Source organism: Fusarium fujikuroi, chromosome FFUJ_chr10 (genome assembly GCF_900079805.1).
Source record: "Fusarium fujikuroi IMI 58289 draft genome, chromosome FFUJ_chr10".
Taxonomy (NCBI): Eukaryota; Fungi; Ascomycota; class Sordariomycetes; order Hypocreales; family Nectriaceae; genus Fusarium; species Fusarium fujikuroi.
In genome coordinates, this window is record NC_036631.1 from 1823323 (window position 1) to 1836993 (window position 13671).

General features: G+C 48.8%; 7 protein-coding genes; 5 read left to right on the forward strand and 2 right to left on the reverse strand.

Annotated features, from left to right (window-relative positions):
* Nucleotides 1-121: 121 nt before the first annotated feature.
* On the forward strand, nucleotides 122-1816 carry FFUJ_10907 (related to pisatin demethylase cytochrome P450; the record flags this gene model as incomplete). XM_023569744.1 has 4 exons in its annotated part: nucleotides 122-320; nucleotides 373-1355; nucleotides 1413-1550; nucleotides 1607-1816. The coding sequence occupies 4 exons, from the start codon at nucleotides 122-124 to the stop codon at nucleotides 1814-1816; spliced, it is 1530 nt and encodes a 509-aa protein (XP_023436914.1).
* Nucleotides 1817-2033: 217 nt separating this feature from the next.
* Nucleotides 2034-3171, reverse strand: FFUJ_10908 (related to double substrate-specificity short chain dehydrogenase/reductase 2; the record flags this gene model as incomplete). XM_023569745.1 has 2 exons in its annotated part: nucleotides 2034-2960; nucleotides 3025-3171. The coding sequence occupies 2 exons, from the start codon at nucleotides 3169-3171 to the stop codon at nucleotides 2034-2036; spliced, it is 1074 nt and encodes a 357-aa protein (XP_023436915.1).
* A 1068-nt stretch (nucleotides 3172-4239) lies between these two features.
* FFUJ_10909 (uncharacterized protein) lies at nucleotides 4240-5207 on the forward strand (the record flags this gene model as incomplete). XM_023569746.1 has 3 exons in its annotated part: nucleotides 4240-4496; nucleotides 4560-4696; nucleotides 4756-5207. The coding sequence occupies 3 exons, from the start codon at nucleotides 4240-4242 to the stop codon at nucleotides 5205-5207; spliced, it is 846 nt and encodes a 281-aa protein (XP_023436916.1).
* Nucleotides 5208-6190: 983 nt separating this feature from the next.
* Nucleotides 6191-6778, forward strand: FFUJ_10910 (uncharacterized protein; the record flags this gene model as incomplete). The annotated part of the gene is made up of 1 exon (XM_023569747.1): nucleotides 6191-6778. One exon carries the CDS (start codon nucleotides 6191-6193, stop codon nucleotides 6776-6778), a length of 588 nt encoding a protein of 195 aa, XP_023436917.1.
* A 291-nt stretch (nucleotides 6779-7069) lies between these two features.
* Nucleotides 7070-8455, reverse strand: FFUJ_10911 (uncharacterized protein; the record flags this gene model as incomplete). Its single annotated transcript, XM_023569748.1, has 1 exon — nucleotides 7070-8455. The coding sequence occupies one exon, from the start codon at nucleotides 8453-8455 to the stop codon at nucleotides 7070-7072; it is 1386 nt and encodes a 461-aa protein (XP_023436918.1).
* Nucleotides 8456-10125: 1670 nt separating this feature from the next.
* On the forward strand, nucleotides 10126-11178 carry FFUJ_10912 (probable NADPH2 dehydrogenase chain OYE2; the record flags this gene model as incomplete). The annotated part of the gene is made up of 1 exon (XM_023569749.1): nucleotides 10126-11178. One exon carries the CDS (start codon nucleotides 10126-10128, stop codon nucleotides 11176-11178), a length of 1053 nt encoding a protein of 350 aa, XP_023436919.1.
* Nucleotides 11179-11877: 699 nt separating this feature from the next.
* FFUJ_10913 (uncharacterized protein) lies at nucleotides 11878-13422 on the forward strand (the record flags this gene model as incomplete). The annotated part of the gene is made up of 1 exon (XM_023569750.1): nucleotides 11878-13422. One exon carries the CDS (start codon nucleotides 11878-11880, stop codon nucleotides 13420-13422), a length of 1545 nt encoding a protein of 514 aa, XP_023436920.1.
* Nucleotides 13423-13671: the final 249 nt, after the last annotated feature.

Sequence of the window (13671 nt, forward strand, 5' to 3'; positions counted from 1 at the left end):
GGAGGACAAATCGGTAATTCTCATCTGGCGGACGTGCGCTATAAAACCTCGACAAGTCCAGACTCAAGGGTAACCTCGTTCTCAACGACCTCCGGTCTCTTGACACTGGCGACGCCTCGAGATGACCTCTCCAATCGCAGTATTTGCTATCCCGGCAGTGCTTTTAGCACTCCTCTTGCGGTTCGCCGTTCAATCTTTCCGCTCACCACTACGAACTGTGCCGGGACCTACCCTCGCCCGGTTCACAGATGGCTGGTACTTCTGGAAAGTCTGGAAAGGCTCATTCCAAGATGTAAACCTCGATCTACATAAGAAATACGGTATATTCAACCGCCGCTTTGCTTACAACATCCACTGAACGCACTGCCTTAGGGACAATTGTGCGATATGGGCCCAACCGATATAGTTTCAACGATCCCGAGGCAGCCAAGACAATCTACGGTCTGGGCACTCACTTCCCAAAGTCATCGTGGTACTCAGCCTGGTCAAGTCCTGGCGCATGGGCCATCTTCAGCGATCAGTCTATCAAACGTCACAACCAGAACCGAAAGTTATATCAAGCGACATACGCAATGTCGTCACTTGTGCACTATGAACCCTTTGTCGACGATTGTGCCGACATCTTTACTCAACGTCTCTCTGAGATGTCCAGCACCGCGACTCATTTACCTGTCGACATGCGACACTGGTTCCAGTGCTACGCATTCGATGTCATCGGTCTGATCACATATGCAAAGCGCTTCGGCTTCCTGGACAGTGGAGACGATGTTGGTAATGTCATCGGTGCTTTGGAGGACCATTTGGGTTATGCGACCCTGGTTGGCATTTTCCCAAGTCTGCATAAGTACCTCTTCAAGATCAGGAACTGGCTAGCCGGAGGGAAGGGAACAGGTCGAGCATACATCTTGAGCTTTACAAACGAGAGGATTCGTCAAGCTCAGGTGGCTCCCAAGCCCGTCGCCGCAGAGAGTGAGGTCACCATGGAAGACTTTCTCACCAAGTTCCTGGCCAAACATGCTGCCTCACCCGATGTCTTCACTCAGTATCACGTTCTCATGGGGTGCACATCTAACATGGTCGCGGGCTCTGATACAACTGCCATCAGTCTTTCAGCCGTTTTGTACTATTTGCTAAAGAACCCTGATTGCTTACAGAAGTTAAGGGCCGAGATCGACGACTTTACAGCACGAGGAGAACTATCAAAGTCCCCCACCTTTAAGGAAAGTCAGCAAATGGTCTATTTCCAAGCTGTGATCAAGGAGGCGCTGCGAATGCATCCCGCTACAGGTCTCCCACTGGAGAGAGTTGTTCCAGAGGGCGGCGCAACGATATGCGGACGATTCTTCCCAGAAGGAGTAGGTCCATGACGATAAGCTGAGAAAGTCCGTGCTGGCTGCTAACGAATGATACAGACTATTGTTGGCATCAACACATGGGTAGCGCACCGTGATACTCGGGTGTTTGGCCAAGATGCCAATTCCTTTAACCCGGACAGATGGCTCACGACTGAAAGCGAAAGGCTCTCCATGATGAACCGTTACTATATGCCTGTAAGACTCCTTCAGCTGAAGAATTCGATCATATCACTGACGAGAGACCATTTTAGTTCGGACTCGGCTCACGAAACTGTATTGGCCGACACGTCTCAATGCTTGAGATGTCAAAGTTGATCCCACGGATTATCCGCGATTTTGACTTCGGCCTTGATTCGTCGTTGCAGCACCAGAACTGGCATACTCAGAGCTATTGGTTCGTCAAGCCGTTGGACTTTAAAGTGCGCATTCAACCACGCTTTTCGGAGAAGCAGAGGGCATGAGGAAAGCGGCTTAAGTAGCAAAGGCTATAGTTATTTCCTTGGGATCCTATATCTGCACTCACGAGATAATCTTCCTCTGTTCAGTTTTGGCTCAAACATTTAGACCTTCACTGGGAACTTTAATCAAAACAACACAAAGACGTGTGCATCTTGCGAGTAACCTATGGATTCTGAAAACCTGTTGGATATTGCTAGATTACCATTGACAAAGATATCTTCAAGACTTTTCACGGATCAGTTTCTCTGACAGTTCCCAAAGCTTCTCCGCCTCTTCATCAGACTCAGCCTTAGGATGCGCACCGCTGCAAATCTGACAATCTTCCAAGAATACACCGTAGTTCTCCTTTCCTTCTCTTTTCTCACCAGGTCCAAGTTTAGGATCTAGCGCCGCAACAACAGTGGTCGACCCCCCGGCCTGAAGGGTCTTGTACTTCACCCCTCTCTGGTTCCCAACCTTTACAATTGCCTCGCGAGCTTCGGAGGGCATGTGTCTGCTGAGTTCTGTCTCAATCCATCCTGGAAACACCGCCAGTGACAAGATCCCGTAACGCTCGTACCATCGCTTGTTTGTGCCAATGCTGAAGAGTACGTTTGCGACTTTGCTCTGGTTATACGCCTCCAGAGGGATATAGCTCAGCTCTTCCACATTAGGAGATCCCCATGCTCTATGCACTTCATAGTTGGGCCTCTCTTCTTCCGGTAGGTCCTTGTTCTTCTTCTCAAAGTTGATATCACTCCATCTCATGTACGCCCATTTTGGCGAACCGCTGGACACGTTGATGATGCGAGTTGCGCCCTTAGGGCTCTCCTCAGCAGCCCTGATAAGCTTTGGTAGAATGAGGCTGGTAAAGAGGAAGTGGCCGATATGATTGGTCGCAAAATGCATCTCAATCTTCTCCGGACTATACGTATGTTCTGGGAGGAACGCGACTCCAGCATTGTTAATGAGCAGGTCGATTTTTGGAATTTCATTCCGACCGAGAAGTTCCGCAGCAGCGGCGCGAACCGACTGTTGGCTAGAGAGGTCGAACTGGAGGACGACGTAGTTGACCTGAGGGTATAGACTCTTCATTGCGTCAACGCTTTCCTGGAGCTTGATACGAGAGCGACCGGTGACTATGAGATGCGACGGCCCCTGCGATGCCTGTAGCATGTTCTTGGTTAAAATACTGCGGATTCGTTGATCGAAAACCATATTTCTCACGTACCAAAGCTTCAGCTGTTGAGTAACCGATCCCACCTCGGTTCACTCCAGTGACCAGCACGACCTTACCAGAAATTTGGGCAGAGAAGGCTTGGGCGACCTCGAGACCCTCTGTTTCACCATTGAACTGAGAAAAGGTTGTTGCCGTCATCCTTGCGAGCAATGGGTAATGATGATGAGCCCGAGTGCGAATGCACAGTCTGAGATTCTTGCGTGAAATATTCAACTCCTACATCCTTTCCAACCTGGGAGCCCTTTAATTTATAACTTAAAAAATGGAGTGAAACTCGGTGATCGTCATGGATCCCGCTTATTGTTATGATTCATTCTGAGACTTTCGGAGAATAGATACCATCAACATGGATTTAAGCGGAGTTAAGCGATTCAGGCCCAGGATTTCGGGTGAGCGACACCCAATTCCGTTGATCAATTCCAAGGCACAACTTCAAGTCAGGCTCATATTACCCAGAGTTTTAGGCTTTCGGAGACATCTAGTCCGTTGAGCCCGGATTGTCGGTAGGGCTGTTCCCGTGGGACCGAACTGTGAACTGTCTTGTCGTAACAGTCAGTCACCGGCTTTTGGTGTAGAGAGTTAGCATGAGTCGATTGATGTAGTTGCCTCCGTGTAGTTGACTGTTTTTCCTTAAAAGATAATTAGGCAAAGATGAGGCATGTATTGGGCTGTTCTCTTAACCTCGATCATGGCTATATAGAAGAGTTCACAAGGGCCATGTGTTGAAGAACATCGATTTGTTCATGCATTAGTCGTGGCTGAGATTCATTTTTGGGCGTGAGTAAGATTGGTTTCCACCCTTGGTGAGACATGCAGCTTTCTTGTGGTGCTCTGTAGGTTCTCGTCAGGGGCAAGATAAAAGCAGGCTGTGACAGCCTGCAGCGCCAAGACCGTCATCACCAATGGCTATCCATTGTTGGGAGAGCAGCTGAAAATATTGCACATTGGAATTGAACTATCGAGCGCCACTGGATCATGTAAATTGTGATAGAAGTCACTGGCAGGATTGTTTTAAAGGGGTACTTGGGCTAAAGGATCTCCCCTCTTCTCAAACTCGAGAGCCTTATTCTTGTTGACTCAAGAGTTGCAAGAAACCGCTTTGCAACATGGACAAACTTAACCTAACTCTTGCCTATATCTTGTTTTATCTCTCTAGTCATATCGTACCCGTGCAATGTGACTCGATAATTGGCTATACGGTCACAGATGGAACAAGTATCTCTTCCCTCTAAACACCCAGATGACATAGTAACCAAAAGCTTCTCAGCCGAAACACTTAGTTGCCCGAGCTCAGTATCCTTCCGCACGACGTTCAAGTTCTCTGGAGACCCAGACACATACGCGCATTGTGACTGGTTCACTTCCGACGAATATTATCGAGTCGGCACGTCCTGTATCGGCAGTACGGCTTACTTCACCCAATGGATTGAAGATGGCGTCAGTACCTCTTCTACACTGGTTTGGTAATACACCAGCGATATCTTGGGATTATCACAGGCTTAGATTAAACTGACATCCTTGAATAGCAACGGCGATTGCGTGGCCATCAGGTTGTACGATAACCCCGACGATTTGGAGGGTCTTCGATGGCTGGTCAGCTGCGACGACTCCATCGGTGTTTCAACCAGTATCAGCACGTTATTCTTAGACGATCCAATAGACTGTGTGTATTGTAGTACACTGGGATAATTGAACAGAGGACTGACCTTGGTGGAATTGTAGGGGACACCGCGACCGAAACCGCGACCGAAACCACGACAACTACAAGCGAGTCATCGACCTCTGAGTCTGTGGGCGAATCTTCAACGGACATCGAGATCAGCTCATTCACCACATTTCCGTCAAGTACATCGGAACCAGAGGAGCCAGAGAGTCCTACCGGTGGAGAGACCAAAGGCAGTGATGGGCCTAGTGGAGGTGTCATCGCTGGTGCTGTCGTCGGTTCAATCGCAGGCGTATCCCTCATTGTCGGTGTCGTCATCTTAGCTTTCAGGATGGGAAGGAGAAGCCGAGGCGATGGCGAGAGGCCAGGTGGCGGCATCAGAGATTCATTGAGGTCTGTACCAATGCCAACTAGGGCCTTCCAAGAACCTGAGCCGAAGCCGCCTGTTCCGGTCATTCAGCCAGTATTTGTACAGGATAGCCAACCGTACCACAATAATAGTGAGAGCTAGTGGCGATAGTAGGACTCATTATACAAGAGAAGGAATCAGGATGGGAAGCAAGAAGGATCTGACGAAGTGTAGAAGGCTACGTTGCCTTAGATAATATCAGGCTAGAGATTACTGCGCATTATCACTTAGCTTTGACCTTTCTTCTAATCCCCCGATCCTGTATTTGGATAAATTCAGTGTCGTTCGCAATTTTATACCGTTTGGTCCAGGGCAGCACTCTTGACACCTTCACATATGGATTTGTTTCTGTTTGTCGGGCGACGGCCTACATCTTTCTAGACCACCTGCTGTGTGAGAAAGCAAGGCTTTGGAACGTGAAGCGTTTTAAATCCTCACGGGAGGCACTGATACGAACGTAAGACTCGTTGTACAAATCTGCAGGCAGCTCGGCATGCTTACTTGTTGAGGCAGGGTATGACCAAGCCACTGCCCGCTGACGAAGTTCTTATTCTCTTACATTGCAGACACAAACCTTGCTGTGCGCTACTTGATACTAATGGCATCTTCATACCGGTTAGATAGTAGCTCTGCAACCTGTGTCTCCGCTGGCAGTCTGGATATCGACTAGCCCTGTCACTTTCTCCGTGTCCGCACGGGGATACCAAGAAATGTGGCTTCTCTTCTGGCTTCGAACTTGGTGTAAGACAAAACGCCCTTGCAGGAGACTCATATACAGCGATATCAGAATATATTTGAGGTTGAAATGACAAGTTTTAAAGTTTTGAACCACAGTGTTGGCCTTTTGTTTCCTCTTGTCTCCCCGCGACTATACGGAGGTACTCATCCTAGCCGATATGCCTCAGCGGTAATTGTCTCTTATGGTTAATATTTAAACATTGTCTATTCCCGACAGTCGACTGATTCTCCCCGGAACTTCTTTTCACCTGAACATCCTCTTCGTATATCTAAAATACTCCGTTAGCAAAATTTTGACCGCCAGTAATTTATCAGTACCCAGGAACACGGCGACTTGTTAGCTCATCATGGGTAGCTTATGGGGAGGTGCTCACACCTTTACTGAGTCACCTTATCATCAGTTATGGTTACTTGATGGCGGATTCAAGCGCGACTCGTTTGTCTACTATGGTTCGTGGGAAGAAGACAACTCTATCGTGTACCGCATCACCACCAATACCGCCACCGTCAGCAAATTCCTTGCCCCATTCACGCCAATCAAAGCAAACTATGTTCTTCTCAAGGTTCAACTTCCAACACCAAATGCAGCATACGACGCACTGAAGGCAAATGCCCCTCAGGGCATGCTCCCACCGGACGACTTCAAGACCGCCCTAGGAGATAAGAACTTTATGACTGCCGAGCCTTGGGCAGGTTTCAAAGGTTCTGAAATCAGAGAGTTTGTCAGGGCCAACGAGGCTAAGATCCTCATTGAGAAGAGGGAGTATAACACCATGAGGGTCTACACCATTGTTTGGGCACCGAATGGAGAGAGCTGTCGACTGAAGGGCATGGATAGGTTTATCTGGAAGGTAATTGGCGGCGAACTCAATGTCGACAACTGGACAAACTTTATGCGCCTTGCGGTCTCTGTCACGGTTGGTGGTCCAAACTGAGGGTTGACCACCTCGTCAGCTGTGACAGAATCCAGCAGACTGGACAGAGAAGACATAAAGAATCGATAGTATAGGTTTTAAATTAAATTAAACTAAAATGTGTGGGTATAAAACTACTAAGCAACAATTTTTCCACTCAATCCCTGCGTCAAAGAGTAACTCATAGTTGGTAAGCCAATCACAAAGAGATAAAAAAGACCTCAGATAGCGGTATCGTAAGTTGGAAGGGCATCATATAAGTCCTGTCCTGCTTGGACTTGTTCCTATTCCCTTATTAGCTGAAACGTCTCCTCATGGTGACTCCACGAAACTCACATAGGTCGGCACATGGTTGATGCCTGTCTCGTGATGCCCTTCGACCGCAATCTGCAGTGGAAGTCGCAGGGTAAAGCTGGAACCATGCGCTCTAGAAGCCAAAACAATTTCTAGAATGTAGGTCCGACTGATGAGGCAGGAGTAAAAGGTCGGAAGCAAGATCTTGTTATCGGGGCTCGGCAGCTCGATCGAGACGGGCAAAGTTGCAGTATGTCGAGGCGCTTCCGCCTTGATGATATCACTACTCTTCGAACCTCGTCTGGAAGCCGTGCGGGGAGGTTCATCGCCCATGGTAGAGTTCTCCGAGCCTCTGCGGGAGCTCGGCGCTGAGATTGAAGCTGATGTCTGTTCCCAGTGAGGCGCGGGCGACTTGGTGACCGTTGCGCTCTCATCAAGAACAAAGCTTAAGATGGGGTTCGGCATCACGCTGGGGAAGTTGTGTTGATCTGGCAGAAAGCTCAGATGGCCTGTAGAGTAGTATGTCGATGCTTTGATGCTAGCGGACTTTGCGTACATCTCGGGTGGAGTTGCTTTCTTGGAAGTTGGCCAGAACTCGAGATCGATATTAAGTGAGCATTCTGATGGCTGTAGCTTGTCGGCTGAGATGATGACGGGATCCGGTTGACGAGTGGTTGCTCTGACGTAGCCTAGCTTAGAGGAGAGAATATCTTTTCGGATCGACTTCTCTTGAGTCATAGTGAATCGCGGGTTTCCCGGGAGGATATGCAGCGGAGGCTGCTCTGGTAGATAGGGCATGACTTTGACAGGATGAGTTCTTTCCAGAACCATAGATTTGCCCTTATCGGTCTTGAGGAGTGCTCGCGCATCAACACCGTAGTTGATAGCTACGGTATGAACAGCCATGTCATCGTGCTCCCAAGATCCAACAGTCGGCGGTAACTGTAGATGTCGTTCCCTAATAATCGGATTTCGATGCTTGCAAGCTGCACTGGGTAATTGGTATGGAATGACGAAAGAAAAAGGAACCTCGTAGGCTTGACCAGCCTGAAGCACTCCATCGGGTGGCAGGGCACTTTCTGGGATTGGCATTCGAAGCTGAAGGAACTTGTGTCCTGATTTAGGCATAGTTCCCTGGTGAAACATCTGAACCAGTGTTGTTTCAGAGCCCGTGAAGACTATCTCGAACGCATCAACAGTTAGATCTGCGCTAGGTGAGAATGACACAGAGCCGGTGATGGTCGAGCCGGAGGTGTAGATCTTGGCCTCAAAGTGACGATCGATAGTGACTTCGAGAGGACATTCTGACTTTCTTCGTGTGGGAACCCAACTTCCTCTACGCTTTGGCTCAGCCTGTATGGTGTTGATGGGAGTAGCGTTGAACAAAACCTGGGCAGCCGACATTTTGATCGTGTTACTCGAGGAATTGTTAGCGCTGATAGTGAGAAAACTGGATAATCTTAGTCATGGGCTGAGATAACGATGCAGGTTTGAGATGAAGATGGAAGAAGATAAAAAGTGTCGTCCCCCCGATACTTGAGCTGACCTTTCAGTTCCGCCACAAGACGAGTTGGGAGTGCCAACACATGACCCTTTATCTCAGCCAAGGCTCTGGTCTGAGGTGATTGGCCGTCCTGGCCGACGCGACGCCCTGGTAGTGCATTTGGGCACCTGCAATTGGCTAACAAAAGCCGACCCCAGACTTGGAGCCAAGACCTCCGATTCCCGCACGACTTCACGCCCTGGGACTGACATTTGCCAATTTCTCATCAGACTCATCGAGACAAATGATCAGCAGCTTACCAATCGCAATCCATCACATCTCAATGCTCACCTGCCAAGTTGTCGCATATTCAGGACATTCACAAGCAAATCTGTAGAGAAATCGCTATCTCCCCGGGCTGTCACACTCGTACGAAAGCCAAGAACTAGCAGTAAGCCACCTATCACTGTGAGTGAGGGGTACCGCCATGATCACAGGGAAGAAATCAGCCTATGATTATCTCGAGCCAAGATATGCTGGTATTTTTCGCAAAGCACCGACTCAAAGATAAGGCTTCGGAGATAGCTGTGCCGCGCTAATCCAAGAAACGCTTTGCTGATGATGTTGTCACCGGCTATACGGCGTGCGATGCGCCCTCTCGGGACGTTGCCAGCCGTTGGGGAGGTTATTGATTGGGTTTAGTGGGATGATCTACCCCAGACTTTTGCAGTTTTCGCTTCAAGTGGTGGATGGTGACAGACGGTTAGGGCGGGACAGTAATTTTCGCGGTGGCCGGTGATCGGCGGGGAAAAGTGAGAACAAAGTGAGAGCACAAACAATGTCGCAGGGATTGGTCGAGAATTTGGGCTTGAGTCGGAGATGCTCTCATTTGTCACAGCTTTAAGTTTATACTTGGCAGCCACAGCCGCCGACGTTGCACTTGGTTTAATTATTAATAAGATTGAGTAAAAGGCGTTGAGGCTCTGAGGAGGCCGTTGAGCAGATTTGAGTGAAAGCAGACTGAAGCACGCACACAACATCGCAGTACATCATCGTCAATTAAAAAATCTTCACCATGGGGTCTCCGTCAAAAATGAGAGCAGCTCCACACGCTACCCCAAATACAGTGGAACAATATCCATTACTCTCATCTTGTGAAGTGGGCTCGTAATTGCCGATGAGCTTGTTCTCACTCAGCCGCATCTCGACGTAGTCTTTCAATTGGATCGAGAATTTTCCATGGCTCCATTTCCCCAACGTTGATCAGGAACTTTTTCATGTCTCCTCAATTGTATGGAGATGGATGAGAAAATGAGAACATAACTTCCGAAACACGGTTCAAGATCCACCAACTCCATCGTCAACTTCCGACCGATATTGACAGATGGATCTGATGTGACGTGCTTGGCCAATGCGGGGTCTTATCGCCACGAGGTAAGCTCCGATAATCCACCACTTTACAATGAGACCATTGTCTCGGTAATTATTTTTGGTGTTTTCCGAAGTTTTTGCAAATAGTTACATATTCGACATGACAAACATTACAAGTCCTATCGATATCGGGAGATGCTCGTTGAGGCATCGCGTCGTGATGGCGCCGATGACGCGCTTGCGGGCAGATGAAAATCACGCACCGTTGGATATGATGAGGGACTATTATGCGCAGAGAGCTTCAGTTCCCGGCACGCTTCTCATCACGGAAGCGACATTTGTATCGGCCAAATCGCGAGGCCGCGATGAGAACGCGCCGGGTATATTCACGCTGGAGCAGGTCGAAGCGTGGCGACATGTAACAGATGAGGTTCACAGCAAAGGGTCCTTCATCTTCATGCAGCTATGGCACGTCGGCAGAGCAGCTCGTCAACATGCGCTGGACAAGGCTGGCCTGGAAATGGTCAGCAGCAGCGACGTTCCCATCAGCGAAGAGTATCCGACACCACGGCCCATGACGACTGAAGAGATCTGGGAGTGCATTGCGTCTTTCGCCAGCGCTGCCAGAAATGCCATCGATGCGGGCTTTGACGGGGTCGAGATTCATGCTGCCAATGGATACCTCATCGACCAATTCACGCAAGATACATGTAACAGACGAACAGATGAATGGGGCGGCAGTATCGAGAATCGATCACGGTTCTGTCTTGAGATTGCGAAAGCTGTTTCAAAAGAGATAGGCCCGGCTCGGACAGCTATTCGACTGTCACCGTTCAGTACATTCCAAGGCATGCGAATGCATGAGCCCGAGCCGCAGTTCAGCTACTTGATCTCCGAGCTGAAGCCCCTGGGGCTCGCGTACCTACATCTAATTGAGCCCCGTATTGCTGGGAACGTGGACAGGGAGGCGGACGACCAGGAAAGCCTTGACTTTGCGCTTGATGCATGGGCTTGGGTTGGGCCAGTCATTCTCGCTGGGGGTTACATAGCGGAAAAGGCAAACAAAGCCCTGGAAACAACTTTCAAGGACCGACCTGTTACTTTTGCTTTTGGAAGACACTTTATATCTAATCCGGATTTGCCGCTCAGGCTCGCGAGGAATATTCCCCTGGCGCCGTATCAGAGGGATACTTTCTACAAGGTAAAGAGCACGGATGGATACACGGATTATCCTTTCAGCGATGGATGGAAGGAAGGACAAACGGTGCCTTAGAGTAAACGACGGTGTAGACTAGAGATTGGCTTGTTTGGTACATGTTCATTATTGTGTTTGTTGACACATGGAAGATGCTAGATGCCTACAGAATAAGCAATGTTAGGCTATTGCATAAGTCCAAGGCCTGGGTACCCCAACATGGGACGAGACAAGACAGGAATGGTTATAAAGACACAAGAGGCAGTGCATTTAGGTGTAACAGCCGAAACATCGTAGCATTTTTGTGAATGCGAAGAAACACATGCATTACCTGATATTCTGTGTAAGGCTCATGGCATTGGATGCCGTTCCAAAGCCGTTAGTGGGGCGGTAAAACGCACGGCCTCAAACATACGATACTTGACCAAATTCACGAATGCAAACAGTGATGTCGCCAATAAAGTGACTGTGCACACAGAAAAATAAACAACAAAAGGAAGTGAAACAACTCTTACGTAGCCGCCCTTCTTTCGCCCTCTTGCAACGTCGAGCAAGATTGGGTTCCCGCCGTTGACGCCTGAAGAGCAACACACGTGGCATATCACCTGACTCCGCAACCGCAATCTCATCTACCGCTTTAAAATTGACAGGCATTCTGTTGTGCCCGCACTCAGCATAAGCGACAGCATTACCGTCTCCTCTTTCACCTCACATCTCACTCACAAGTCTCCCCGGAATCTTCGGCAATGCAGGGCATGTCGTCGTCATCCGCTGACAATGCTTCCTGATGCGACAATCGCCAGTGCAGCTGAGAAGCTTGCCGAGTTTCGAAATAACAATGCCCTAAACGACATTCTCGACCAATACGCTGTTCTGATCGAAGACTATAAGCGTCTTAAAAGCGATTATGAAGAGGAGCGTGAGGGTAGAGAGCGCTACAAGCAGCTCGCAAGAGGTCAAGAGCGTAATCCCTTTGCTCTCGTAGTCGTCGACGGAGATGGTTACATCTTTGACGAACGCTTCGTCAAAGACGGTGAAGAAGGCGGGAGTAGAGCCGCCAAACAACTCAACGATACTATCAAAGATAGTCTACGCCACAAAGGTCTCGAATCCTGCAAGGTCATGGTCCGCATCTACGCCAACCTCACAGGCCTATCAAAAGCCCTCTGCAAAAACGGCCTTGCCGGAGCAGAAAAGCGGTCCTTCTCATCCTTCACAGCTGGGTTCAACCGATCTTACGGTCTCGCTGATTTTATCGACGCGGGCAAATTAAAAGAAAACGCCGACTTTAAAGTCAAGGCCATTCTCCGCCTGTACGCCGACAACGCCCAGTGCAAGCATATTTACTTCGCGGCCTGCCATAATGTAGGCTACATATCCAACCTTATCCCCTTTAGGGGCAACCGTGAAAGATTCACGCTTATTCAAACGCCGAGTATGTTATTTCATAAGGAGTTTGACAGACTTAGTATGAATGTTAAAGAACTCCCTGGCGTGTTCCGCCATGTGCCACTCACATACACTTATTCTACTACGCAAACAAAGACGTCTCTTGCGTCATCCAACAATATAAGCAAAGTCATCAGCGTACCATACACAAATTCTACGATCAAAAGAAACACAAATAATGAGAACTCGGTCTGCAGCTTTTATGCGCAAGGAAATTGCCGATATGGCAGCGGCTGCAAGTTCTCTCACGTCGACAGTAAAACATCCAGTCAGAATAGTACACCCTCGCCGTCAGCTATCGGCACAAACACAAAGAACTTAACAGGCGATTGGCGACGTGGCTCGACTATCACAAAGAGTAATATTAAGTCCCTACCTCGAAAAGATAACATCCCAGATGGATGTGTTGCCATCAATGCAGTCGAGGACCGTCTCGACACTTACTTGCCTCCGCCCGACCCCGAAGTCGCAAGACGTCTCAAGACGCTATCGCAGGAGAAGAGATTCTGCAATAATGCACAGTTATATGGTTCATGCAAGAGCAACAACTGTAGATATGAACATGCACCAATTGATAAAGAACTGCTCCCAGCGCTTGAACATCTCTCACGTTCTGTACCTTATACGCATGGAGGAGGTTACCGAAGAGCAAACTGCGTTTATGGCCACGTATGTCAGAGAGTAGATTGCCGTAATCGAGCCGGTGGGAAAAGCTATTGTCGTTTCCGCCCGCGAGTTTGCACCGCAGATTACTCTCTTGTCGACTATGTTATGGCAGTTGACCAGCCTATGATTTCCCCATCCCTTCGCTCCGAAGATGTCGATGGGCGCAACGCCGAGAACGGAGGGACGAATCTGTGGGGAGATCATTAAACAACTACAAACTACAACGGTATACCTGATAGGATGGGTATACACATTAACTCGTTTTGGTAAAGGGATTATGGCTCTACCGCGAGGGCCTCATTATAGAATGGCTGAGGCTTGAGGGCGCTCATTATCTTGTGGAATTGCCTTCACCCGCACAAATATGGCAAACGCGGAAAGTTGGCAGGTTTTATTGTCCATTCAACTGGACAGGTCAAGAGGATAATTTGGAAGGGCCGTATTCAAGAAAATCGA